A 26352-nucleotide genomic window follows, 5' to 3' on the forward strand; every position below is an offset into this window, starting at 1 on the left:
CCCATGGACCTGCAGGCTACCCACCTCCCGCCGTGGCTTTCTTGACAACACAACCTGCTCCGACCATCCTGAAGCAACCGTCTCTTCACACCATCACCACCACTTGTTTTCCGCCCTTTTCATTAGTTGCACCCTCTAACTGGGGCTCACTTTTCCCCACTGTCCCCGATCCAGAGTCCTCACCCCTTTCAAGAAGCCACAGCTGAGCAGCAACCCCCCCCCCCCGATCTTGGCAGTTCTCCCCTCTCCATGCCTGCTTCCCGCAGGGGTTCTCAGCCTCTTGGGTCCACATATGTTGTTGGCTCACACCTGCCTTCCAAGGGAAGCGATACGAATATGATACGAATGCAATTGATATTTATATACTGCTATTCAACCAAAGTTCCCAAAGCGGTTTACACGGAGAAAGAAAGAAACAGAAAGGTCCCCGGTCCCCAAAGGGCTCACAATCTAAAAAAGCAACACAAGACACCAGCAACAGCCACTAGAGGGATGCTGTGCTGGGGATAGAGAAGGCCAGTTGCTCTCCTCCTGCTAAATAAAGAAAATCGCCACTTTTAAGAAGGTGCCTCTTTGCTCAGTTAGCAGGGGATGCTGGCAGCTGTAGTCCAGCAACATCTGGGGACCCAAGGTGCTGAACCCCTGCTACAGATTAAAAAGCAGGCCTTGTCTTGATTTTATCTTTGGGGACAGGCTGCAGTTCAGTGGCAGAGCACATCCTTTGCCCAGAGAAGGGGCCAGTTCATTCTCCAGCTCAAGGATTTCAAGGAGCAAGAGGCAGCAGAGACGTCAGGTGAAGACTGCCGCCTGTCAGAGTAGAACATGCGGAGAGAGACAGACCAGCCGCCTGTCTCAGCTGGAGATGACACCAAGTCTTTGCAAGGGCTTAGCGTGAGTTGCGAAAGGCAGGAGTCATTTCCCACGTCAGCACAGTGGTGCCTTCTGCCAGATCTGGGCTTCTCAGCTGCTGAGCCTCCTGCTGGTCCACACCCTGGATCCAAATTCATGTGTGTATCGCCCTGTTGGGCTTGGAGGGCAAAACTACTAAGGCAGATGACGGGTGCGTGTGTGGAAGGGTGCTAAGAGACTAGGAAAGAGAGATCTATCAACCACCATTAGGGACAGTATCTAACCCGAGCCTCCTTCATGTTTAGGGGTAGGATACCTCACTACCGGATGCAGGGCATCTCCCTCGTGCTGTGCTTGTGAGCTTCTGCCTGCTCACTGCTAGAATAAATTGACTTGGGTCTGATCCAGCAAGGAATGGGTTCCCAACAAGGGTACTTGACAGGCTCCCAGGGGGTCCTCTGAGTCTTCCTACTGCCCCACACTGCAGCCGTGCTGTTTGTTCCCCATCTGAGGAATGCGGGTTCGAAGCTGACGGGTCCTCAGCTACATGTCTGCTGCAGAAGGGGAGGGTGAAGAATATGACCAAGATGACCCGATTGGTTGGCTACATGCTGAACCTCAGCAGACCCCTCCCCCTCAGCCTGACTGACAGGGCTCAGAACGTTAGCACCAAGTGCGCCCACGGAAATTAACAGAATTAACCTTGTCCCATTAAATTCAACAAGACTCCTTAAAAGTAACTTGAGGTTGGCCAGTGGTTGGAACAGCTGTAACACTTAAATTTGTGTGCTTAAATGGATATATGTGTGTGTATACATACACACACAGATTTATGTATTATAGTTTAATAGTGTAGTTATTTAACAATGGTTAGTTGAAGGTTAATCGTTATAAGAACGGCTACTCCCGTCACTGGCATACACCCGGACTAAGTTACCCATAAGCAGTCTCACTGAAATTAAGAAACCAGTGAAGCTGGCTCATTAAACCGCCTAGAGAGTTTTATACTAGGTGGTATAGAAATTCAATAATAAATAAATAATAAAATAAATTAATGAGGAACAGTCTGGAGGTAAATCAGTAAGTGGAGTAGCCTGTTTCATAACTGTGACATTTAAATCTCTGTGTACACAGGTACACACAATCTCCATTCTGAGGTATCTGAGGTGAAGGTTTGTAACAGAAGGGGGTATACGAGGCAAAATGAGAACTTTCCACCTTTAATTTCTTTTGTGTGTGTGCCCCTCCAGGAACATCCTTGTACAAACAGATAGCACCATAGTGCTGGCATAAGAGGAATCCAAACTTCCGAAAAAGGCAATGTTCCTCTCCCTGTACTAATTAAGACACACGCACACACACTCAACATAAACAAAGCCAGTAACTATGAAAGTCTTGCATAACAGGATTAAAGAACAACAAGGGAACGTGTCATCTCTTCTCAGCCGTGACACATTTCCTTCTGGGCTGCCCCTCAGTTTCCGATTTCCAGTTCAGGCGCTCAAACAAAAAAGCAGGTAGCAAAGCGAGTGAGAAACGGAGGAGGAGACACAAACAGGGGGGAAGACAAACACCTCAGCCTTGCAAGGAGGAGGAGGAGGAATAACACTGCTGGGCGACTCAGCAGATGGTGTCCCCATTCAAGTGTGTGTGCACGCACGCTGCTCATGTGCTGGTCTCAGCCCAAGCTCTCCTGTCCTTTATCAGCCGATTCCACCCGTTTCAAAGAGCACTGCTTTTAGGATCAGCTTTCCCCAACGATCTGTTCATAGGTTTCTTCTCCCGCAGTAAGCAGGTGAGAAAACCCACCAAGAACTGGCAGGGTGGGGAGAAGAGCCGAACAAAGACACCTGGGACAGATTCCACCGCACTGCAAGGACTTTGAATTCACACGCCCAAGGATGGTTGGGAAAGGAAGATCCAAATCTGGCAGCCCGCACCACTCCCAGGAAGCCTTTCCTTTATAATGATAAGCACAATCAATATATATATATAGTCTATACAGCCCCCGACCCCTAGAAATGAAGCCAAAGGTACAAGACTTAAAGGAGAGCTGGATCGAAACGGACACCCTTTCTCCTGCTGCCTTCCAGGGAGATTGGTTTCTGATGCTCCACAGCATTGATTTTGGGTCCGTGTGTCTGTGTGCAGAAAATCAGCAGGCAAAGCATTGGGAGCCCCCATTTTGAGCACAGGGAGTGAAGCTGGCAGTGGTCTGCTTCTCCAATTACGAGATGGCCCTGAAGAGTCAGTCCCACTGATGCAAGAGGGGAAAACTGGCTGGCCGTCTTGAGAATTCCAGGGCATGGGAGCGCTCCGGTGCAGTTCACAAAAGCACCATGGACCCCGATGGACCCAAATCCTCTTCAGGAACTGCAAAGGCATCCAGGAGGACTCACGTCATGGTCTTTAGGACAGGATGTGGGGAAACAGTTCTAGGCATTGAGGCGGAGGAGAGGTTAGAAGAAGAGGGACTGAGAGGGGATGCAAGAAATGAATGGTAACGCTTGAAGCCGCAGCAGGCGGAGAAGTCGGTATGTCTATCCCTCATTAAAAGCAGAGACTCTTGGGGTGGACAGACTGACATACCATTTATGGGACACAATGGAGAAACTCTATTGACCAGCCATCTCCCTCAAATGGGAGGGGTTGCGGGGGTATACTGGAATCAGCAATTTGGCTGAGAACCTTTCTGTATGCAAATTTCTCAATTTAATGTTTAAATAATACAAAAGTTGGAGGGGGGGGGAGAAACAGATGAGTGAGAGGAAAGGGAGGAAGGGATGGGATCAAGGGCCTGTGTGTGATGGCAGGACCGCCCCCTTCTGGCCAAGTCAGGGACTGGCCTCCCAGCCCCCAGTCGGAACGCGCAGTTTCTGGCCAGGAGTGTCCCGGAGGTGCCAGGAGCTACAGCACACCCTGAGAGGGCACCTTGCCGGTGATCTTGTTTGAGCACTCCAGCAGGGCATTGTGGATGTCTTTGGCGCAAGAAATCTGGGACTTGATCATGCTGAGGTACTGAGTGTAGGGCAGGCTCTCTGCCTGGACCGCATCCGGCTTGGTTGCTGTCGGCACAAGCGTGGGGGAATGCTTGGCGCTGTCGAAGCTCTGGGAGAGGCACTCGTAGGCCAGGCGCTGGGAAGAGGTGGGGAGAAGGAGAAGACATGAGTGCGCCTGGGTGACGGCCTTGGCAGGTCAGGCCAGTGGCCCATCGGGCAACTTTGGGGAGCCCAAAGACAACAACTCTCCCCTACGGCATGCCCCTCAACCACAGCAGCAGCAGCAATTCAGAGGTAGACTGCTGCTGAACATGGAGGCTCCATTTAGCTATCACCGCTGACACTGGCAGGCCGCTCCTCCATGAATGTGAACTGGTGGTCATCGCCTCATCTTCTGGCAGCAAGGACCACCCATTAATTATGCATTGTGTAAAAAGGTGACCCAACCCCCTCCCCCCAAAAAAACCCCATGCCTCCACCCCACAGCCAAACCAGGGGACATTCCCTTAGCCCAAAGTGCTGCCAGTGCAGAGGGACTGTGAGAAAGAGGCACCTTTTTAACGTGGTGATTCTCTTTATTTAGCAGGGGCAGAGTAACTGGCCCTCTCCACCCCCAACACAGGACCTCCAGTGACTGTTGCTGGTGTCTCTCTGATGTTTCTTTTTAGACTGTGAGCCCTTTGGGGACAGGGATCCACCTTATTTATTTATTTGTTATTTCTCTATGTAAACCGCTTCTGAAACTTTTGTTGAAAGGCAGTATATAAATATTTGTTGCTGTTGTTATTTGTCTAGGGAGGCTCACCAGGCAAAGCTCCAGCTGATCACACAAGGCGTAGAACTCCTCCAGGCTCTTGTCAACCCTCTGCACGGCCCCATCATTACTTTTCCTGGAATGGGAAGGAAGCCCGCTTTTAACTGGGGAGAAGACAACAACAACTTGGGGTGGTGGGGGGTGGGAAGAGAACCAGATGCTGGGGCAGAAACTCACTGTCCGCTGTCGATGTTGGTATTCTGAACGAAGTTCTGAGCAGCCACTTTCATCAGGTTCTGGAAGGTGCGGGGCGGGGGAGAAATAAAGAGAAGCACATTGGCTCAAAAGACCACACATTTGATTGGAATGGAGGGTAGAGCTGGTGTGGAAGAGAGAAGCTCCACACTCTGTGGTGGGTACCGTGGACAGGCTTTTTCCTTCCCCACTGGCGACTGGGCACCTGCCTGGGCACAAAAGTGGCTCTGGTGATCATATGGGATGTCAGCAGTTTCTTAAATTATGCAATGCAAGTTGTGCTCGCTCTCTCTCAGTCTCACCGACCTCACAGGGCTGTTGCAAGGATAAAATGGGAGAGGCTGGAGGGAGGGCAGGACAACCACATAACAAACAACCCTGCCCCAGAGGTCTCCCTTTCCTAACTCCACAAGCACGCTCTTTGGAGTGGGAAATGGGTTCAAGCCTTCTGAATGGATTCCTTTCACCTCGGAGGTTACTGAATGCTGAGAGGGGCACCCTGCATGTTGCCAGAGCTGGAAATATTTATTTCCAAGTTCTCAAAGGGGAGCGGTGGACCTCCAAGCACCGAAAGAGGAGGGGTGGGAATCTCCGATGATGGTGTTGCCTGTTCTGGGGTGGAGGTGTGGGCCTGACATTCAGAACAGAACCTGGGGCAGACAAAAAGTGTGGCTAGATGAAATCTCAGTGTCACTCTGCTGCCCCCCTCCCCCAATTCCATAGAGGGTGGAGACAAGCCCAGGGCGGGCAGGCCGGCCGGCCACCCACCCTCAAGATCACATAGAGCTAATGCACAAATAGAGCGTGCGGACAGACACACACACAGGTTCCGAGAGGCACGGCTTCATTTCCCGGATCCCGAAAGGACAGGAAATCAGAGGCCAGAACCAGTCAGGCTCTTGGCAGTGTGCAGTTCTCTTCCGTTTCAGTTTGAAGGCTTTGAAGATACCAGGACTGCGATCCAGCCGGCCGCCCACTCTGCCTGCCATGCTGAGTCGTTTACCAGAAGCCCTGGCTCTGGGCCTGCTGGTGAAGCATCCATTCCACACCCCACCACGGGATTCCTGTTTGCTTCCCCTTCGCTCACCCCTGCCACAGAAAGTTATGGTTCAGCATATGATATATTTAGGCAAAAAATGATGCTTCATTCCTTTGGAAGGAGTCAACGGCTTAGAGGTTTGTTTGTTTTTAAAGTGCTGTTAAAAATAAAACACTTGGAAATGGCTTTAGAGAAAAACCACATGTTTGTTAGAGGAGGAGGAAAGGGCTGCGTTGTGAAAGAGTCAGCTTGGCTCAGCCAGAGAAGACTGGCAATCCAGATATTTTGGGCTTGCATCCCAGCTTCAAGAGGGGAGTGAAGTGTAAGGGTCAGAGTGGCAGTCTTTCAAGAGGAGGCTGCAATCTACTCCAAAATGGCAAGAGACAGTAGCCTTATTTACTGTAGATGTTATGTTCAACACACTTATTGTGTGCTTGTGTACACAACTGTTTATCTGTACATGTGCACAGTTATTCACATGTTTTGGTCAACACATGTCATTTCAAGAAATCTAGTCCTTGGTTGACAAGTTACTGCATGTACATTATCATGAACATGTGTTTACAGGTGCCTGTACACATGTGTGCAACATGATGTGCAAAGAGGCCTAATATGAATATTAGGGTTAGGTTTCATGATAATGTACATGCATTAACTTGTCAACCAAGGACTAGATTTCTTGAAATGACATGTGTAGAAAGAGCTGTCTGGATATGAGAGACCTGGCTTCAGGTCCCTCCTCTGCCACAGACTCCTCCTGTGGCCTTGAGTAAGTTACTTCTCTCTTGGGCTTCCCTTGTCTGCAAGACTGCCAGACTGGTTTCATTCCAGCTGCTTCCCTAGTCGGTCTAAGCCACAATTTTTGTGTGCATTTTTAAATATTTCTCTGTTTATTTCTAGGGATTCAACATCTTCTGAAGAATCCAAACCAATGGGCTAATGATAAAGTTAGATTAAAATGTATCTCTTTGCTTGTTTTTGTTTCCCCTTCCGAGGAACAAAGATATCCAGCAAGGAAACATTATTTTATACAACAAGCCAGTCAACAAAAACATTTGGGGGAAATGGAAAAAAATCCCAAAACAAAACCAATTTCTAAATAAAACGCTAGCAAATACAAAGCAAACTATAAAGCAGATGTAGTTTGTTTGTATTCTCTCTCCCTCTCTCTCTTTCTATATTCAGAGAGAATATATAATGAGAAAGTGTCTTAGCACACCTTTGGTACATGAACATACCAAAGGCCCTGCCCTGCGTGCTTAACAGCTGAGCTTCTCTCACTGTCGACACGTGGAGCACAGCCCCCTCCGATGATCCCGTCTGCGGGAAGCTAGTGCAAATGACTGTATCTGGAGCTGCCCGTTTGGAATAATATTACACCCATTCTGAAAGAGCTGCACTGGCTAACAATTTGTCTCCGGGTCCAATTCAAGCTCCTGGTTTTGACCTTTAAAGCCCTCAATGGTTTGGGCCCTGGACATCTGCAGGACTCCCTGCTCCTAACGGTTTCTGCCCACTTGACAAGATCATCAGAGGGGGCTCTGCTTTGCATACTGATGGTGAGAGAGGCTCAGCTGTCGAGCACGCGGGACAAGGCCTTCTCAGTCATTGCCCCCAGGCTTTGGAAAGCTCTCCCAGCTGGCATCCGCTCCTCAGCTTCCATGAGAGTTTTTAGGAAACAAGTAAAGATGTGGCTCTTCACCCAGGCTTTTGAATGAAAGTATTGTTTTTCCTGCTGCTGCTTTATTCTGCGTATTATTATTTTTGATAGATTTTAAAATTTCTAAATAGAGATTTTATATTTATATTTATATTTACTGTACGTTTTGTATTTTAATTATGTATTGTTTTAATTATATTCTAAACCGCTCTGAGATTATTTTAATGAAAAGCGGTGTATCAGTCGAACAATAAATAAATAATAAATAAAATGAGGGTTGCTTTTACTCAGATTGGCTCTTGGAAGCCAGGGCTAGAGTGAGAGAATATGCATACCTTTTTCGTAGGCAAAGTGCCCCAAGTCAAACATTCAGTGGGGCACCAAAAGAGGCAGCCAGGGTTGCTCCTCTCTCTCCTGTCCCACTTAAGAGTTGTGCTTTCTGCAGGCTGGCCATTTGTCAGGCAGAGTTGCGTGGTTAGCTGCGCAGCTCTACCTGATGAATGGCCAGCCTGTGGGCAGCACATGCATGAGGGAGGACCAACCCGAGTTGCCTCCTTGGGTTCCACCCTGGCTTGTTAGGACAAGCCATGACTGGAGGAAAGGATGAAGTATTTGGGGCTTGAGGGGGGGAAATGAGCAAGCAAGAACATGAGGAAGGGCTATAAATGTATGCCCGGTTCAAAGAAAGAGAATTTTTTCTCCTTAGAGGGTCACTCACTTTCACGCAGTGAAAGTGACTAGCAGACTTCGCATAAGCCAAAGGAAGCCCTTCCTCATGCAATTAGCTGATGGAACAATATGTCGCGATGGGCACTCGCTTCAATAGATTTTAAAGAGGATTCACGGGTGAGAACGGGAACACGAGTGGAGGCTGAAAACTCAGAGGCATGCTTGCTCGGTTGACCTCGGACAATGTCACACAATGCACAACTCACTGCCATGGGGTGTGGAAATGCACACCTGTTTAGACAGCCCTAAGCGCAGATTAGGAAAGTTCTCAGAAAAGGAAGGCTGTCCACTATGGACTATGACAGCTTAAAGGGAGCCTCCATGTTCAGAGGCACTCTATCTTTCCACACCAGCTGAAACAAGGGGCAAGGGCCTCCCTACCCATTTGGGGGCTTCCCCGGGAAACCGAGTTGGGAAAGGATGGTAGCCCGGATGGGCTTTGGGAACCGCCCAGCGGGATCTTAGCTTAGGACAGAGGTTCTCAAACCTGCACTCCCCCAGATGTTGCTGATGATGGGAGTTGTAGTCCATCAACATCTGGCTGGGGATGATGGGAGTTGTAGTCCAGCAACATCTAGGAGGGGAAGTGTGCAGGTTTGGGAACCCCTTAGGGACCATCAGCCAATGAAAACAACGCTCTCAAGCCCCGCGCAGGCCCAGTTTGTCCCCTGCGGTCACCATGGAAACCTCCCCGCCGCGCAGCCAACCGCCTCCCTAGCTCCCGTCTCCCTGGAAACCAGGCCCCGCCTACCTGCAGGCTTTCTTTCAGCTGCGGCAGCAAGTAGCGGAACCGCTGGACAGGGTCGAACTCCAGCGCCTGCGCGGCCACTTGCAGCCCGGATGGAGACTGGCCCACCTGCAGGGGCGCTGCGCCCGCCGCCGCCGCTACCTGAGCAGCAGCAGCCGCCGCCGCCGCCGCCTGCTGCCCGGCGACCACCCCTGCGGCCGGGGAGGTCGTCGCCTGGGCCTGGTGTAGAGCCAGCTGGGAGGCAGGCGGTGGCTGCTGCTGTTGCTGTTGCTGCTGAGGCGCCGCCATCTTCCCTCCCGGCTTCCACCCCAGGAGACTACCGCTTCCGGCATGCAACGCGGCCGCCCGAAAGAGAGCGGCGACCCCACACTACAATTCCCAGCGTGCCTTGCGGGCAAGGGAGGCATAGGAGGGGGGGATCCCAGCATGCACTGCGCAAGCCTCATGGAAGCCACGGACTGCCTTTCCCAGTATGCATTGCGCGGGGAGCTCCCGGGATGCTTGGCCCCCTCATCATCCTTGAGGTCTTTCCCCCCGCCGTAAAAAGTTTGCTCGCTCCCACAGAAAGTCTCTGCGGTGTTCTTACAGGAAGCGCGCTCCCCCTCCTGCTGTCCATGCACAGGTACCACTTCTGTTTGTCCGGGAGACCGGAAGTAGAACTGTGTGCGCCTGCGGTTGGAACTGCGTTTCCCAGAAGCTTCTGGGGCTCGTCCGGAAGTGACCCGTAAGCTCCGCCCACCTGTCGCTGTTCCTTCCCGGGATCGCCATGGCGCCCACCATCCAGACTCAGGCGCAGCGGGAGGAGGCGGGCCACAGGTACGGGCGTCGTCGCCCCCTCCGCCCCCGGACGCCTGGGTCCCCTGGGGAAGGGGGAAGGGGAGGGGCCGCGGGTGGGCCTGTCTCTCCTCCCCGTCTCTCCCTCAAGCGGTGGAGGAGACCACCGAGCCCGGACTCCTGGGTTCCCAAGCAGCAGGTGCGTTGCCTTTCCCTAACGCAGGAGGTTCCTGGGCTCCCTCCTAAGATGATTATGATTATGATTATGATTGTAGAGCTATAAATAAGTGGATTCCTCCGTGTGCATGGCCCTTTGCAAAAGTCCAAGTCCCTGCCCCGAGGAGGTTGCCCTCTGAAATGAGCATGTAGTGTGGAGAATGGTCTTGGGCAGGCTCCTGAGTTGGCTGATCGTAAGGCAATAATAATAATAATAATAATAAATATCTTCTTCCTCATAACGGCAATACTAACAACAGCACAACAGTGTCCATCTGGAACTTTGGCACTTCTTGTCATTCTTTACCTTGTACAGTAGGTCACAAGTGTTACTACCACCCTCTTCATTGCAGATGGCTGGGGGCGAGGGTGACAGTGCCTCCCCTAGGGCTGCCTCGTGACTTTCCGGCAGGGGGCCTTGCTGATTTGTACCTTTTCTTTGCCCCTATGCAACACCAGCTCACTTTTTGTGTCTTACATACTTGTAATCAGCCTCTCTCTCTTATGTGCTTGACGACTGCTATTGTGTATAATACACACACCATGTTCTTTTATCTTTTTGCAGGCCCAATTCTCACCGGACGCTTCCGGAGAGGTAAGACACTCCTAGTCTACTCTGTCTCTCTCTTCTGTGCTTCTGCTCAGGACCGGCGGACTGATATCTCCCTCCTTTCTTTGTAGATCAGGGGTGGTGTGCCGTGTCAAGTATTGTAATAGTCTTCCTGATATCCCTTTTGACCCCAAATTCATCACATACCCGTTTGACCAGAACAGGTGAGCAAAGAAAAGATTGCAAATAGAGTTTGTTTGTCTTTATGCATGTGTACACACAAGTAGGGATGTGTACGAACCTGTTTGGAGGCCCTTTTACGGGCCTCCGAACAGGTTTGAACACTGGGAGGTTCAAAGGCAGGGGAGTGTCGGACTTTAAGGGTGGGGGAGGGTGCATTTCCCCCTGCCTGTGCTTGGTTTTTGTAAAGTCCTTTGGGGCTACAATGCACCTCCCTGCCGCTCCGTCCCCACTTTGGCTGGCCCAAAAGTATCTGGTGCGAGATGTGCATTCGTCCTCCTGCACCCGCCAGGTACTTCTGGCCACTTCCGGCCGAAGAGGGGAAGGGGTGGTAGGGAGGTATGCTGCCGCCCCAAAGGACTTTACGAAAACAGCGCTGGCAGGGGAAAAATGGAGGGAGGGGTAAGTGCACCCTCCTCTGCCCTTAAAGTCTGACACCCCTCACCTTCAAACCACCCCCACCCAATTCCGTGCACATCTCTACACACAAGCACGGTGAAACCTTTTAGAGCCGAAAGAAACAAAGCTAGCCATACTGGGTGGAGAAAATTGTGTCTGTCTAGACTAGTATTAAAGTATAAATGGAAAGCTTATGTGTCTTGTTTGTGTATATATAATAACATATATTTAGGACTTCATTGCTTAGTAGATTGATCGCTTAGATTTAATCACTTAGATTAACCAATCAAAAACAATTATATCAATTAAAAAGGTATCCCAGACTAATTGGGCTGCAGACTTCTAAAATATTTATCTTTTTAATGCAAGTACTTGAGAAACTAGAGGTGGAATGCAATATCCTGCAAGTGTTGTCTAAAAACAAAGTGGTGTGGTTTTCCCCTCCCCTTCAGAAGTCTTTGTTTTGTTCAGATGCATTTTTATGAAGATTTAATTGGTCACTTTATTAGTTAATGGAGACTTTTTAAAAAATTGGGTGATAGACCAAGCATAGTCGATCAGGCCCATGATACACAACTGGAATGAGTTTGCTTATTTTGGAATAGTTGCTGTTGGGTTTTTAACCCAATGCGACATCTTTTCCAGGTTTGTCCAGTACAAAGCCACCTCTCTGGAGAAGCAACACAAGCACGACCTGCTGACTGAGCCCGACCTGGGGGTCACCATAGATCTGATCAACCCCGATACGTACCGCATCGACCCCAATGGTAAGGGAATGGTGGAAAGGGGTCTGTGCATGCGGCAAGGTTAATAATGGTGCATGATGAGGTTCTGATTAGATGTGTCTCATTGGTGGATAATCCCTTGCATTAAGAATGCAAAACCAACCAACCTAACATTTGTTTAAATAATAAAAAGACAATACTGAACTAGAGGGAGCAGTTTCATATGTTCCTCATGACCTGAGCCAGTTGCAACAGTGTCACTACAGTACCCAGGGGGTTCTGAGTGTGTGTGAATGTGGGCAGCAAGCTGGTGTGACCATGGGCTCCTCTTGCAGTTCTCCTGGATCCAGCTGATGAGAAGTTACTGGAGGAGGAGATCCAAGCGCCAACCAGCTCCAAGAGGTAATGCTCTCACCTGTTGTCACTCCAAATGCCACAGCACCCTCTGGCTGCAGACACCCACAAGGAAACCTCTTTTGGATCCCTTTGCCACGCACCCTCCGTCACCGTCTTTCTCTTGGGAGAACCATATCCCTCAGGCCTTTGCAGATTTTGTCTGTTGCCTCTGTATTCTGTCCAGCACCTGACACTAAACAGGCTTTAAATAGTACTAGCATTAAAGATAGTAGTCAGAGTGGGGTATACTGGGAAAACCCACACAACTGTTCTGTGCTACGAAACTCTGCAGTCTATTTTGAATTATGCGAATGCATCATTCTCCTTCTTTAGTAGAAATCGAGTTATTTGTATAATTTGACTTCTGCTGGTGTTGAGAGAGGGATACGTCCTGGCTACTGAGATGATATTTGCGTTTGTTGAGGGCTGTCCTTGCACAGTGCTGGCTCTGGCAGTTCGAGGGTGGCGGTGCTCAGAGGTGCCTCTGGAGGGAGGTGGAGACCCACACAGATGCTTGCCATTTCTCTCTCTTTGCCCTCGCAGATCCCAGCAGCACGCCAAGGTGGTGCCATGGATGAGGAAGACTGAATACATCTCCACAGAGTTCAACCGCTACGGTGTCTCCAATGAGAAGCCAGAGGTTAAGTAAGTAGAAGCGTTCAGTGCTTTGGGTGATGTTTTAGCTGTATGTATACCGTTACGTGGCTTTTCTTGTAGAAAACCTAGAGGGCAGTGCACCGTTGGACCGTGGCTGCCATCACTTCTGCAAGTGCCTGTGAAAGTGGCTTCCCAAGTCCCTCGTGAGGGCTCTCATCCTCCTCTTTTGCCTGGATAAGTTAGGCTTCTTTCTTTCTTTCTACTTTTCCTGTCCCAATCAGGATTGGTGTGTCTGTCAAGCAACAGTTCACAGAGGAGGAAATCTACAAAGACCGAGACAGCCAGATCGCAGCCATTGAAAAGACCTTTGAGGATGCCCAGAAATCGGTGAGTTCACGTGGGGTGCCCCCGCCCTGTATTTTGAAATGTCTCAATTTTGTGCATTTATAAGGTTTAAAGAAGGAACTCTTGGGGTTGGGTATTGGGAGTGGGGACATTTCAGCCCCTAACTGCAAAGTTTACATGTTTGTGAGAGGAACAGATTTTACCCGTGTTCTTGGCTTCAGACTGCCACCCCTCAGGAAAAAGGTCGTTTTGTGGATACGAAAGCCAGCTGCTGCTTTGGGGGTCTTTGTTTGTGCGCTGCATACTTGAGGATAGATGTTAAAGAGACTCTCTGTGTCCTTAGCCCAGGGATTTTCAGCCTTGGGCCCCCAGATGTGAGGGACACCCTTGCCTTAGCCTCAGGGACTTAAAATGGTGTTTCTGACAGTAGGCAGCAGATATTTTAAAATATGTTATTGCCTTTAATAGAAAGACTGCAGTTGGCAAATACTTCCTTAGGAAGAGGACTTCTCCCATTTCTCTCATATAGGAGGAAATGCATCTCCTGCTGTGATGCTTATATGCCTTTTCTCAAAGCAAGATAGAATGATTTTTGCTTCAGGAATATTGTTTGCTTCTGGTCATTAGTTGGGATGTGCAGAACCAGTTCGACCACAAACTGGTCTGCTGTGAACTAGGCAGGTTCGATTGCGGTTCGAGCTGGTTTGTCGACCTGACCGGCCTGGTGGGTTCGACCAAACCAGTTCAGGGACCTGTGTTTCAGTCTGAATTTGGAATGAACTGTGGTAAACTGTGGAGTGTCCATGCACACTCCTAGCCATTAGCTACTTACTAAAACTTACAAGCCATAATCCACAAAGTCTTATTTCACTGGGTGGCACCATTTATTCACCATGAGGATTTCTGTCTCCAGATCTCTCAGCATTACAGCAAACCTCGGGTTACCCCAGTGGAAGTCATGCCTGTATTCCCTGACTTCAAGGTAGGATGAAATTGAGGCGCGTTTCCATAAAGATGGGGGAACTGACTGAGCTGGGCTGATGCATGCATCATGTGTTGTGGTGGATCTGGAGAAGCAGGACTTCAGGGAGGGTGGCAGGGGGCTGCCCCACAGCTACAGGTTTGGGATGCTGTGACCATGATTGGTGGTAAGGGCAGCTTAGCCTTAACCCTGAGACCAGAAGAGGAGCGGAGCAGGTGGTGTGTAGAAAAGACCAGCATTCTGGTGTTTCCAAAGCTCCTGAGAACCTAATAAGAGCCCTTCTAGATGGAACCCAAGATGTGCTTTATTGACTTAGGAACATAGGAAACTGCCGTATACTGAGCCAGACCCTTGCTCCATCTAGCTCAGTATTGGATACCCAGACTGGCAGCAGCTTCTCCAAGGTTGCAGGCAGGAATCTTTCTCAGCCCTTTCTTGGAGATGCTGCCAGTCAGGGAACTTGGAACCTTCCCAGAGCAGCTCCATCCCCTAAGGGGAATCTCTTCTACTGCTCACACTTCTAGTCTCCCATTCATATGCAACCAGGGTGGACCCTGTTTAGCTTAGGGGACAAGTCATGCTTGCTACCACAAAACCAGTTCTCACCCCAATCCCACCTCTTTGGGTGGCTTACAACAAATACAACATAATTAAAAGAGCAATTAAAAACTGTTTAAAGCCAATTAAAGCTGAAACCTGAGTGTGATGGAAAAGGGGGGGTTGCACTGGGTGGGATGGAACCCCTGTATGCACGTTGGGGTTGCTTCTTCTGCTCTCAGCGCCTCCTCTTGTCCCCTTTCTCCAGATGTGGATCAACCCCTGTGCTCAGGTCATCTTTGACTCTGACCCAGCACCCAAGGACACCAGTGGTTCAGCCGCCCTCGAGATGATGTCTCAGGCTATGATCAGGTTTGTTGCCATATGTCTGAAAAGCCTGCAGGGAATGCCGAGCCACGGAGGGTGATGGACACACCCAAGCCCATGGAGACCGTGCTTGTTGATCACGGCCAGTGGTTCCAAGCTTGGGAACCCCAGACCCAGACATTTCTGGCCATGCATGAGCAGCCTGTGCAGCTGCCTCACACCGTGGTTCCTTCTGGCCCGAAACTCCGGGGTCTCGGGTAAAGAGTGTCCTTTCCCGGCTCTGTGGTGGGAGAGCCTCTTGAGTGGGCAACGTTTGGGTTTGAGCCTGGTTGGTCGCCTGCACGTCCAGAGCCCATGCTCTGCCCCGGACAACCCGTTCCATTCCGGCCACTAACAGCCTGTCCTCCTCTCCCTCTGCAGGGGCATGATGGACGAGGAAGGGAACCAGTTTGTGGCATATTTCCTTCCTGTGGATGACACGATGCGGAAACGGAAACGTGACCAAGAGGAGGAGATGGATTATGCCCCCGAGGATGTGTACGTGGTGTCAGGGGTGAGGGTGGGCGGTGGTCTGGGCAAAGCCTAAAAAGGAGTGTCCCCGCCAGCCCTAGGGAGCCCAAGCCTTGCAGCTTCGTTCCCGACCAGGGTGGTCACCTTGTTTGTGGGCTGTATCACTTCAGAGGCCCAGTGGGGACTCTCGTATTGAGAGTCCCTCTACACAAACCTGTCGGAAGGCATGTTTTAACGTATTCAATAAACCTATATTGAATGTATTCAATCACCTCTACATCTATTGAATAAGTAAAATGTGTGAGAAGGGTTCCAGGAGGACTCCTCCTCTTCCAGGCAGGTGTCTGTGGGGCACTCATCTTCCTCTTCCTCCCCGCCAGGTATGAATATAAGATTGCCCGCGAGTACAACTGGAACGTGAAGAACAAGGCCAGCAAAGGCTACGAGGAGAACTACTTCTTCATTTTCCGCGAGGGCGATGGCGTCTATTACAACGAGCTGGAGACCAGGTGAGGAGGAGGGGGGCTTGGGCTTGGGGGGCTTTGTTGGGGTGGGGACAGTGATGCCCGGACTGGTCACGTCGCCCTCGGCTCTAAGGAGAGTCGGCACCAGGCAAGTGCTCTTAACTTACTCTAACTAACCCCTCACTTTATGGGGCCTCTGCAAAGCTGAATGTGACCGTTTCCAGCATGCCATGCTGTTCTTTGCCCAACCCTGAGGGGGCTCCTTTAAGGGGCATAAGCGCTCTTGAGCCCCTGCCCCACCTTGGCAGGCAAGCATGGCGTGCTGGGAGGGGTGGCCCACCCCACTCCCACCCCAGCACGCTTTCCTCCTGGAGCCCTTAAGGGAGGGCTCTCCTGTCCCTCTTAAAGGGCCCTCCCAGCACTGAGAACAGTGCAGGACTGTGCGGACGTCAGCAGCATGGGAAACGGCTCCTTCCTTATGGCTGGCCATCCTCACCAGGAGTTGGCTTCCAGGTCCGGCTGCCCCTGTTCTCCAGGCGCACATTCAGCAACTTGGGAGCGCCACCCTGGCGAGGAGGGGAGGGCGGGCGGCTGCTTCTCCCTAACCCGGTGCTCATCTTCCCTCTCAGGGTGCGTCTGAGCAAGCGGCGTGCCAAGGCTGGCGTGCAGTCGGGTACCAACGCTGTGCTGGTGGTGAAGCACAGAGACATGAATGAGAAGGAGCTGGAGGCGCAGGTATGGCTGGCGGGAAGGCCCAGCGGGCAGCCCAAGCGCTTCAAGGGGTGGGCAACTCCCTGGATGGATGGATGGAGGAAGAGGAGAATCCAGGAGTCTGGGCCGAGAGCTTCTCCCACTCCAGGCCACTGGAACCAACTCCCTCCCTGCAGCTAGAAATGGGGAACTGTTTAAAAAAAGCCACAAGATAAAGGGTTAGACGGATTCATGGGGGAGAAGTCTTACAGTGGCTGCTAGCCCTGGGCGGGGACACAAAAGTTCATGTGCTGAGAACAAAGCGGGGTCTCGGAGGTGGAACAGGCCAGCGTGCACTGAGAAGAACAGGGCCCCTCCTTCCCCTGGCGCCCTCTGAGCCCCATCTCTCCTTGGCTGCAACGTTTTGGAAATATTTCTGGCACCCCGGCCATGATGACTGTGTGGAACCTCCAGGTTCCCAGACAGCATACCCAGAGTACCAGGTATTGGGAGAAGGCCCTCTCCATCTTGTGGTACTTAACGGACAGCCGGAGGTCTCTTGGTGGCCACTGTTGGCAGGGTGGGGGGTGTGCTGGGCTAGATCGATGTTCCTCAGTCTAAGCTGATAGGCCGTTTTTTAGGTGGATCAGAACACAGGAATGGGGTACTGGGGTTCAGGGATGTGGGGGTGGGATTTGAGTGGCTTCTTAACCTTCCTTCCGAGCTTTGCGTGCCCTCTGAGCCTTGGGTCTCTCCTCCCTCCCCTGTAGGAAGCCCGGAAAGCTCAGCTGGAGAACCATGAGCCAGAGGAAGAGGAGGAGGAAGAGATGGACTTGGGCAAAGAGGCACAAGGATCAGGTACCTGCTGGGGGTGGGGGAGAGTCTTCTTCTGTGGAGCACCTGCCTCCTCCTCCCCGCCCCCCCCGCCCACTTTCTCAAGTTCTGGCACTAGCTAGGTTTAATCCTGCTACTAGGCATGGCGGGGGCGAACTGCTTTGAAGGATGCCCTCCACTTTGGGTCTCAGGTGGTACATTCCGAAATTGCTGCACCCTCTCCCAGATCCTTTTTCTTAAAGGGGGTGTTCCTGCCTTCCCCTTCCCCTGTCATCATTGGCTAGTCTGGAGCTGACAAGGAGGGAAATGGGGTGGGGGAGACGTAGGGGAAGGATGTGCCCTCCCTGCAAGTGGGGACAGGCGCGCTGTGCCCCCTGCCCCTCTGAAACCTGGCTGCCTCTGGGGTCTCATTTGATCCCTGTGTCCACTTTTCTCTCGCCCCAGACGAAGAGCAGGAGAAAGGCAGCGAGAGTGAGAAGGAGCCCAGCGAAGCGGAGGAAGAGGAGGAGGAGGAGGAAGAGGAGGAGGAAGGCCGCTCGGCCAGCGAGAGCGAGAGGGAGGCCAGCGAAGGGGAGGTCGCGGGCGGCGAGGAGAGCGAGGAGGATGAGCGGGCGGCCCGAGACAAGGAGGAGATCTTTGGCAGCGACGACGACGAGGAGGAGGACTCTGAGCTAGAGGGCGGCCAGCCGGAGGGAGAAGAGGAGAGTGGCAGTGAGGAAGAGGAGGAGGAGGAGGACAACGCGGGGAGAGGGAGCCGGCGCCAGCAGCGCCGTGGCAGCCGCAGCCCTCTCCTCAGCGGCAGCGACCGCTCTAACCACGAGGATGAAGACGAGGAAGAGGGGGAGGTCAGTGCGAGCGAGGCGGCTTCGGAGTCCAGCGAGGAGGGCAGCGACAGCGACTGAACAGCAGCCCGTGTTCGGCAGCATCAGACGCCCTGCGGCGGAGTATGAGTGGACCCCTTGCCTGGGAATGACTTGCTGCTGATCGGAGCTGGCGATGCTGCCAGTCCTTGTTCAGTTTGGGGAGCTCAAGGAGCAGATGCCAGGATCCCCTCCCTCCACTCCCCTCAGTGCTGGCACAGAACTATTGCCAGGTTCCTAGTGCAGAAAGATGGGGTCCCCCCCACAGGAGTGAGAGTGAGTGTGTGTGTTAGTGCTCTTGCTGTCCTTTTTGTTGTGTTTTCTGTTCCCTGCTGTACATAATGTGTGCTATCGCAGCTCACCTTTTTGCAATAAAGATGGGATTTCTTTTGTTTTCTCCCATGAATCTAGGGTCTCTTTGTGTTGGGGGCCTGTCTCAATATTGAGTTTCCCTGGGTTGTGTTGAAGGGAATGTGGGATGGAAATGAGTGCCCCTGCTTGCATTGTATGGATATGTGGTTGTAGGTCAAGCAAGTCAAATGATGATTGCATTGACGGAGGAGAATACAAGCTTCTGTGTCCCACACAACTCTTCATTATTATTATTTGATTTCTATACCGCCCCTCCAAAAATGGTTCAGGGTTGTTTACACAGAGAAACAACAAACAAATAAGATGGATGGAACCCTGTCCCTAAAGGGGCTCACAATCTAAAAACCAAACTAAGGTAGACACTAACAGCCAGGAGGGATGCTGTACTGGGGGTGGATAGGGCTAGTTACTCTCCCCCTGCTCAATAAAGAGAATCACCACGTTATAAGGTGCCTCTTTGCCCAGCTAGCCGGGTGAATCTCATCAAGCTGAATCTCAGGGCTGGGCGGAGCAGGCTGGAGATGGTGGGAGCCCCACCGTTGACCTGGCCTAAGCCGCTGCCTCCCACGGGCTGCTTGGGAGCGGGGGGGGGGGTCTCGCCCTTCCTCTGGCTGGAGGGGTCCTGGGAAAGGGGATTCCTGGAAAGCAACGACCGGCTGTCCTGCTTATGGCTCCCTCTGCTGGCTCCGCTCCGGAGTCACGCGCAACCCGAAGCACTGTCTGCGTCTACTTGGGTGTCAACTTGTGGTGCGCCTGAAAAGGCGGCGGGGCGGGGGGGGGGGCTGCTGCCAAATGGGGGAGACCCCTGAACTCCATATAGGCGGGGTGCGCGCGCGCGTGTGTGTGTTTCAGAATGTCGGTGGGGTGCGCGCAGAGCCGGCACTCCGGGGTTCTCCTTTCCTGGGCTGGCTCCGGGGCCACCCCGCTCGCGCTTCGGAAGGCCCTTCGGCTCCCTGCTCAGCAACGGGGCGTCGTGAGGCCGGGCGCTGCGCGGGCGGCCGTGCGGAGCGCCTGGCTCCCTTCCTGGCGGCGGCCCCAGCGCGGGAGCCCAGCCCAGCCCAGCCCCCCGCTCGGAAGAGGGCGAGGAGGCAGCGCGCGGGCGGGCGGGCGCCGCCGAGGCCAGGAGGACACCCAGCCGGGGCCGTCTGCCCGGGCTGCCCCTCCGGCGGCTGGCGGCGCTGCGCGGCGAGGGCTCGGCGAGGGGGCGGCCCTCTCTGCTCGCTTCCTCTCCTCGGCGTCGGTTCCAGCCACCACCCAGGAAGTGGCCTCCTCGCTCCTTCTCCGCCCGGCCCGGCCCCAGACTGGAGCGCGGCGGCGGCGGCGGCGGCATCTTGGAGCGGTGCGTCGGGGCTCCCCAGGGTTGGGAGGAGAGCCCTGCAGGGGCCGGGGGGCTTCCGCGGGGTCCCCGGCGGCGGCGCGCTTGGGGGCCCGCCCTCGCTGCTGGGGCACAGCTGGGGGGGGGCGAGGGAAAGGAGCCCCCGCGCAGCCACCAGGTTGGAGGGAGCGGTGGGAGGCCTCCTTGAGCCCTTGGGGGGGGGGAGGGAGGGAGGGAGGGGGGCTCAGGCGCGTGGTCGGGGGCCGGAGTGGCCCTTGCTGCTGCTGCTGCGCAGTGCCGGATGGCGAGGCCTGGGCAGCCGAGGGAGCCGGGAGGGGAGTCGCGGCGGGGCTGGAAACCGGCGCCCTGTCTCGCCCCAGCACCTGTCTCCTCCTGCCCGGGGTAGCTTCCCTGAGCATGTGCAGAGTGGTCCTCCTAGCCCCGCGTGCCACGAGGAGGAAGGAGGGCGTGGCTGCCGGGGGCTCCCTTCCTTTAGGCACGGGCCCCGCTGCTGAAGGGGGGAGGCCGGGAACCAGCGGGCGAGGAATGCGGGGTGTGGGCGAGAGAGGCGTTGGGTTTCGGGGTGTGCCTTTGGGGTGACCTTAGTGGGCCCGGTGCCAAATAAGGGCCGTGCCTGCCTTAAGACAGCCCCGTCCTAATCTGGGGAGAACGGCTGGCGGAGGTTAGCCACTCTGTACATGCCTAGAGGCCCGACTGCTCACCCACGCCAGGCTGATTTACGGGCTTTTAAAGATTGCTTCTCCTTGCTCTGGCACTGCGCTCCAGGGTCATCCAAACACAGGGGACTGGAGGAAGTGGATGCCAGTTACTCTTAGGTAAGTGGCAGCACCTGGCCTTACCCCCATCCCTGGGGTCTTTTAGATTAGGGGTCCCCAGCTGTTGTTGGACTGTTACTTAACTCCCATCATCCCCAGGGTTGGGAATCCCTTCATTAGACTGAAAGCCATTTCAGAACACAAACACACAACACAAACACACAACACACAACACACACCCCAGCCATGCACAGGTGACTCGGAACAGTCACCTGCCACCCAGGGTTGTCGTCAGAGCAAAAGGGGGCAGAAGAGAAACCCCAACCCTGAAGCTGATTGGAGGGAAGGCAGGAGAAAAAACTTGTATGTGCATTAATACAGTCAAGGGCAGGGGGCAGGGGGTGGTCCCGCTTAGCAAGGTCGGTGCTGTCCTCCTGCTCAGGTGCGACGCGTGTGGCCCAGGAGCCAGTGCCCCTTCCTGCCCCCCCCCCCCGTGGTTGACGGATGAGTTGACCAGCCCCAAAGCCCCGCTTGAGGCTGTGAGTGCGCAGCTCGGGCGGGGAAGCCCCTCGGCGAGGTGTGGGAGGCCCCCGGGCCCTGCAGTTCTTTGCCTCTCCTGTGGCTGACAGCAACTCGGGCCATCGCTTTGCTTTGGCTTTGCTAAACGGTGGCACTTCAGGTTTCCTGGGCACAGAGCTGGGCCTGCCCTGTGCCTCCACTTCTGGCCCTCCACTCTTTTCCAAGCAAGGGCCCCCCTTGGGCAAAAAAAAAGGGTTTCAGTGCAAGAGCCGTTTCCCAATCCTCAGTGCTGGGAGGGCCCTTAAAAGGAGATGGAGGAGCCCCCCCCTCAAGAGCTCTGCAGGGAAAGCCCTGGGAAGGGCTGCCCCTACCAGTTCCAAGATGGGGCGGGGGCTCAAGAGGGCTCCGTATCCCTTAAGGGAGCGCCCCCCACCCCACCCCCTGCTGGACACAGCACTGCCTGCTGGGAATGTTCACTTCCACATGGCGCCAGGAAGGGGGACTGTGCAGCGGATTCGGCTTGGGACAAAAGTTCACGAGAGCCAATGAACTATATTCGTCAGGGGGCTGTAGTTCGGGCTGACGGGGGCTGCTGCTAGTACCCAGGCCTTACACTAAGAACACTGTCCTATGGGTTGAGGTTCGGTTCACCCCAATTAAAGATATTTTAGTCAGTTGTGCGTGGCTTTTAGGTGATCAATCCACTTTGTTTGCCCAAGAGGAAAAACAAGTTCTGTAGCAGAAAAAAACCCCACATCCTCTTTGTTTTTGGATGCTAGGTGTGTCATTGCCCAAGAGGCATTCCCTCCTGTCTGGGCAGAGGAGCAAGATACCTCTTCTAAGATGGTATGCATACTATTATAAGCACTTATTTTGAAATACAACTCTTTTTAAAAAAAATTGGCTCAATCATCAAAGCGCCTCTAATCAACCCAAATTCGTTCTTTAAAAAAACCCCAAAACACCTTTGTCTAACTACTTAAAAGGTGGCAGCTGAGGGTAGAGGGAGGAGATGGTTCTTAGCTGGGCTAAGCAGTGAAGGGAGAGGCTGATGGTACTGTGCCCTCTCCTTCTCTCCACGCCAGGTCTGAGCAGCCACCTTGCATCATGCGCTTCCCTGGGCCCCGCCATGGCCGCCTTGCTCTGCACCCAGACGCCGCTCTGTGGCTCTAGCTGCGACTCCACCCAGAGGACGATGTCGCAGGACGGTGGAGCCCGCCCGAAAGTGAAGCCAGACGCTGGTGGGGGTGGCGGGCGGCACAGCGGTCGCTGGAAGGCTAGAGTGGAGAGGCACAGCCAGCCGCCGTCGCTGGAGGAGCCGAGCGGGGCAGGCGGGAGCCCAGCAGGTGCAGAGCCCAGCAAAGCGACGGGTCGTTCCTTACGGCAGAAGTTGCAGGCGGCTGTGGGCCAGTGCTTCCCCATCAAGAGCGTCCCGCGCTCGCCCGACCTCTCTTCCCAACGCAAGATCCACCTCCGGGAGCTGATGCTGGACACTTGCCCCTTCCCGCCAGGCTCGGATCTGGCCCGCACATGGAATCTCATCAAGCAGCACACGGCGCCTGTCTCGGAGCACGAGGCCTTGGCCCCGCCTCCCCCAGAAGACGAAGACGACCGCCTGCGGGAGCGCCGCCGGATCAGCATCGAGCAAGGGGTGGAGCCACCCCCAGATGCTTTAATCCACACTTTCGAGGTCACTGCTCAGATCAATCCCCTCTACAAGCTGGGGCCCAAGCTTGCGCATGGGATGAACGAGCTGGCCGGGCCCGGCCGGGCCCTGTTGGCAACTGCGGATGAAGGTGAGGAGGACGAGGAGGAGGACGAAGACGAAGAGGAGGCCTCCGCCGTGCTGCCGGACATCAGGGAGGGGTTACGGGTCCACACACAGATAGACTACATTCACTGCCTGGTGCCGGACCTCTTGCAGCTGACGCAGCTGCCCTGCTACTGGGGCGTGATGGACCGCTATGAGGCCGAGGCCTTGCTGGAGGGCAAGCCGGAAGGCACCTTCCTCCTGCGGGACTCTGCCCAGGAGGACTACCTCTTCTCCGTGAGCTTCCGGCGGTACGGACGCTCCCTCCACGCCCGCATCGAGCAGTGGAACCACAACTTCAGCTTCGACGTGCACGACCCAAGTGTCTTCCACGCGCCCACTGTGACGGGGCTGCTGGAGCACTACAAGGACCCCAGCGTCTGCATGTTCTTTGAGCCCCTGCTCTCCATCCCAGTCAACCGCACTTTCCCCTTTGGCCTGCAGCACCTCTGCCGGGCCGTGGTGACCTGCTGCACCACTTACGATGGCATTGGGCACCTGCCCATCCCCAGCGCCCTGAAGGAGTACCTCAAAGAGTACCACTATAAGCAAAGGGTGAGAGTCCGGCACCTGGACACCTGGTGGAGCTGACCCGGGACCTTTGCCCCGATCACCAACTGCCAGCCCCCAAGCTCCTGGTCTCTTTCCTGGCATGCCCGGGGGCTTTCCCACCCCCCCATTTCTCCAGGGTTGTGAACCTGTGCGTCCCTAAGCACCGGCTCTGATTCCAGATGCAGAATCGTGTCTCATGTGGCTCTCCAGGGCTGCTGAGCACACTTGAAGCCTTTGTCACCAGAAGGGGAGCCAAAAGCGTCTGGAGAGAGGACGGTTCAAGCCAGGTGGGCAGGCGGCTGGAGCCCGCACAAGCCCCAGGGCACGCCCCAGCTGCCTCTGCGCCATCCTGAAGGAGCCCAGCGCCTGTCCCTGGGTTAGGCCAGACACTCACCATCCCCACCCATCCCTCCGCAGTATTATTGATGCAGGCTGCAGCAGCAGCTTGGGGCAGGCATTCTCCACAGGCCTTCCACCCCCAAGTCTGGTTTTCTCCACATTGCATGATCCCTTGGGCCTCACAGACTCATTTCCATTCCCAAGGTCACACCAGAGCCTGATGGGCCGGCAGGCTGCCATTGTGGGCACCGGGAACAAAAAGCACAACGATGCAGGGCGGGGGGGTGGAGGAGAGGAGGCAGTGTTGGCTTCCAAGTCATGAACACACACAAACGTTTGGGGAATGAGGATTCAGAACTCTGTCCTCTGGACCTCCGTTTCCTTGCCTCCTCCCCACAGACCCTTTGCTACTGCTTGGTGAGGGCGAACACACTGGTCTTATTTAGATGGCCCTGCTGATGAGAGCAAGTTGCCACAGCGGGGTCTTTGGGTGGGTGGGCTTTAGCACTATCTTCCTCCTCCCCCAGTTACTACTGCCAGGAGACTTTCTCAGTAATTTGCTGCTGCTCTCTGTGTGTGTGTGTGTGTGATTAAAGAGCAACCTTTTTTGGTGTGTATCTAAAAATGCTTGCAGTTGACTTTTTCCTCTAGTCGTTAAGCATCATAACAAGGATGTGGGCACGACCCAGGGGCCCTGCTAGAGCCAAGGAAACAGAAGCTGGCCGCTCTGGCCAAGGGCCTTGGGGTAGAAGTGCAGCCTCCAGGACCTTTGCCTGCCTTGCTGGGACAAGGACCGTTAAGGGCCTCCCCTCTCTTGTGCTAGTGACTCTGCCCAGGGCGAGTCTGCCTCTGGCACCAAAGCGGCCCAACTGCAGATGCAGGAAATACACCACTAAGGGACAGGCCCACATGGTCCCTCCCACCTGCTGCAACCCTGACACGCAGGGCTAGCTCAAGGGGTGGCGGTGGCACCTGGGAAAAGGGAACATGACCTGCAAACCTCGATGAGGTGCCACTACCCCTCAGGCCACCCCACACCCACCCACCCATTCCCGCTTTGGGGCCCACTATTAGGCACAAAGAAAAGCACAGGGAAGGGGGGCTGGTTGGAAGTCACAGGCAGAGAGCACCCCACAGGCTGTGCAGGGACTGCCTGAGAAGGGTGGAGAATGCCAGGCTGGACCCCTTTGTCGTTCAGGAGCCTCCTCCTCTCTGTTCCTCCCTTCCTCAAGGAAAACACTACCACCAGTCATTCATGCAGGGTGCACCTGAAAGCAGCTGGGGGGGGGGGTGTCTCCAAAGCCCTGATGGCTGATGGGCAGGAGACCAAATCTAAACAAAGCAGAAGTAGAGGGTCTCCCTCTGCTTGAGCTCCTCTGGTCCAGGAGACCCACTGGGGCTGGGGTGAAGAGAGTCCACATGCTCACCTGTGTCTGAGCAGGGCAGGGAAGCTGGTCTATCATTGGTGGACTCCTCACTGAAAAGAATTGCCCTCCCTCTCACACAAGGTTCCCTGGGAGAGTCTGCAAAGCAATACCTCCGCACTCTTCATTCTTTTGGCCCAGATTCTCCACTTCCTAGTTTCTACTCCCGCAAAAGCGTTAAGTCCTTCTCAGTCCATCTGCAAGCTTAAGAGGGAATCACTGGGTTGGGGGAGCAGAAGAGAGAATCTCCCCTTTCCTGTCCAAACAGAGAAGGGGGAAAATCTTGAGAAAGAGTGCAGAGTGCTGAGACATTCTCCCATGGCCTCTCTGAACATGTCTGGGGGCAGGGTGAGCCTGCCACAAGATGGAAAATCGAAGGAGGCACAACCCACCAGCAAGGTCTCCTGCAGAAGCTCAACTGAACACACTGGAAGCTGTGCAAAGGCACACAATGTGGGACAGGGCCATGGTCCTCTAGGGCATCCTTACAGGAAGAAGCTGCTTCTGGCTGAACCCTCGCTCTCAAGATTGAGACTCCAGCAAGGTGCGCCTGCTTGATCAGCCCACGACGCGGCTTATCTCCCTTCACATGAACACTCCTCACTGGAGTCCCACTGCCTTGCAGCTAGTGGCAACAGCAATGATACAGCTCTTCTCTCTGATATGACATTTGCAATGTCAACAGGCATTTCAGTTGTGTGTCAAACCGTAAACCACCCAAACAAAATCAAAATAAATAAAATAAACCAAGCATATAAAAAGAAAG

General features: G+C 53.9%; 3 protein-coding genes across 8 annotated transcripts; 2 read left to right on the top strand and 1 right to left on the bottom strand.

Annotated features, from left to right (window-relative positions):
* Window positions 1-2053: 2053 nt before the first annotated feature.
* Window positions 2054-9460, bottom strand: MED29 (mediator complex subunit 29). The gene is made up of 4 exons (XM_053267865.1): window positions 9037-9460; window positions 4840-4898; window positions 4654-4738; window positions 2054-3984 (listed from the first exon to the last, which is right to left on the bottom strand). Exons 1-4 carry the CDS (start codon window positions 9319-9321, stop codon window positions 3757-3759), a joined length of 657 nt encoding a protein of 218 aa, XP_053123840.1. The 5' UTR covers window positions 9322-9460; the 3' UTR covers window positions 2054-3756.
* Window positions 9461-9589: 129 nt separating this feature from the next.
* On the top strand, window positions 9590-18876 carry PAF1 (PAF1 homolog, Paf1/RNA polymerase II complex component). The gene is made up of 14 exons (XM_053267864.1): window positions 9590-9849; window positions 10589-10618; window positions 10705-10797; window positions 11858-11979; window positions 12273-12339; window positions 12877-12978; window positions 13212-13317; window positions 14189-14257; window positions 15063-15166; window positions 15542-15658; window positions 16012-16140; window positions 16725-16830; window positions 17556-17643; window positions 18064-18876. The coding sequence occupies exons 1-14, from the start codon at window positions 9800-9802 to the stop codon at window positions 18519-18521; spliced, it is 1641 nt and encodes a 546-aa protein (XP_053123839.1). The 5' UTR covers window positions 9590-9799; the 3' UTR covers window positions 18522-18876.
* A 780-nt stretch (window positions 18877-19656) lies between these two features.
* LOC128332642 (suppressor of cytokine signaling 5-like) lies at window positions 19657-24787 on the top strand. Of its 6 annotated transcripts, XM_053267182.1 has the most exons (4): window positions 19657-20190; window positions 20953-21002; window positions 22241-22307; window positions 22547-24787. In XM_053267182.1, exon 4 carries the CDS (start codon window positions 22591-22593, stop codon window positions 23860-23862), a length of 1272 nt encoding a protein of 423 aa, XP_053123157.1. In that variant the 5' UTR covers window positions 19657-20190; window positions 20953-21002; window positions 22241-22307; window positions 22547-22590; the 3' UTR covers window positions 23863-24787. The 6 variants fall into 6 exon arrangements, with proteins under 6 accessions (XP_053123157.1, XP_053123160.1, XP_053123159.1 ...); XM_053267185.1 differs by lacking the exon at window positions 20953-21002; XM_053267181.1 differs by lacking the exon at window positions 22241-22307 and having other exon boundaries at window positions 19658-20190; window positions 20873-21002.
* The last annotated feature ends 1565 nt before the right edge of the window (window positions 24788-26352 follow it).

Source organism: Hemicordylus capensis, chromosome 7 (assembly GCF_027244095.1).
Source record: "Hemicordylus capensis ecotype Gifberg chromosome 7, rHemCap1.1.pri, whole genome shotgun sequence".
Taxonomy (NCBI): domain Eukaryota; kingdom Metazoa; phylum Chordata; class Lepidosauria; order Squamata; family Cordylidae; genus Hemicordylus; species Hemicordylus capensis.

Coding starts and splice junctions, on each gene's coding strand:
- MED29 (XM_053267865.1), bottom strand. CDS start 9,321: ATGGCGGCGCCTCAGCAGCAACAGCAACAGCAGCAGCCACCGCCTGCC. Junction 4,899..9,036: donor AGCTGAAAGAAAGCCTGCAG/GTAGGCGGGGCC, acceptor CGCACCTTCCAG/AACCTGATGAAAGTGGCTGC. Junction 3,985..4,653: donor ATCAGCTGGAGCTTTGCCTG/GTGAGCCTCCCT, acceptor ACCTCTTCCCAG/CGCCTGGCCTACGAGTGCCT.
- PAF1 (XM_053267864.1), top strand. CDS start 9,800: ATGGCGCCCACCATCCAGACTCAGGCGCAGCGGGAGGAGGCGGGCCAC. Junction 15,659..16,011: donor GATTATGCCCCCGAGGATGT/GTACGTGGTGTC, acceptor CCTCCCCGCCAG/GTATGAATATAAGATTGCCC. Junction 16,141..16,724: donor TACAACGAGCTGGAGACCAG/GTGAGGAGGAGG, acceptor CTTCCCTCTCAG/GGTGCGTCTGAGCAAGCGGC.
- LOC128332642 (XM_053267182.1), top strand. CDS start 22,591: ATGGCCGCCTTGCTCTGCACCCAGACGCCGCTCTGTGGCTCTAGCTGC.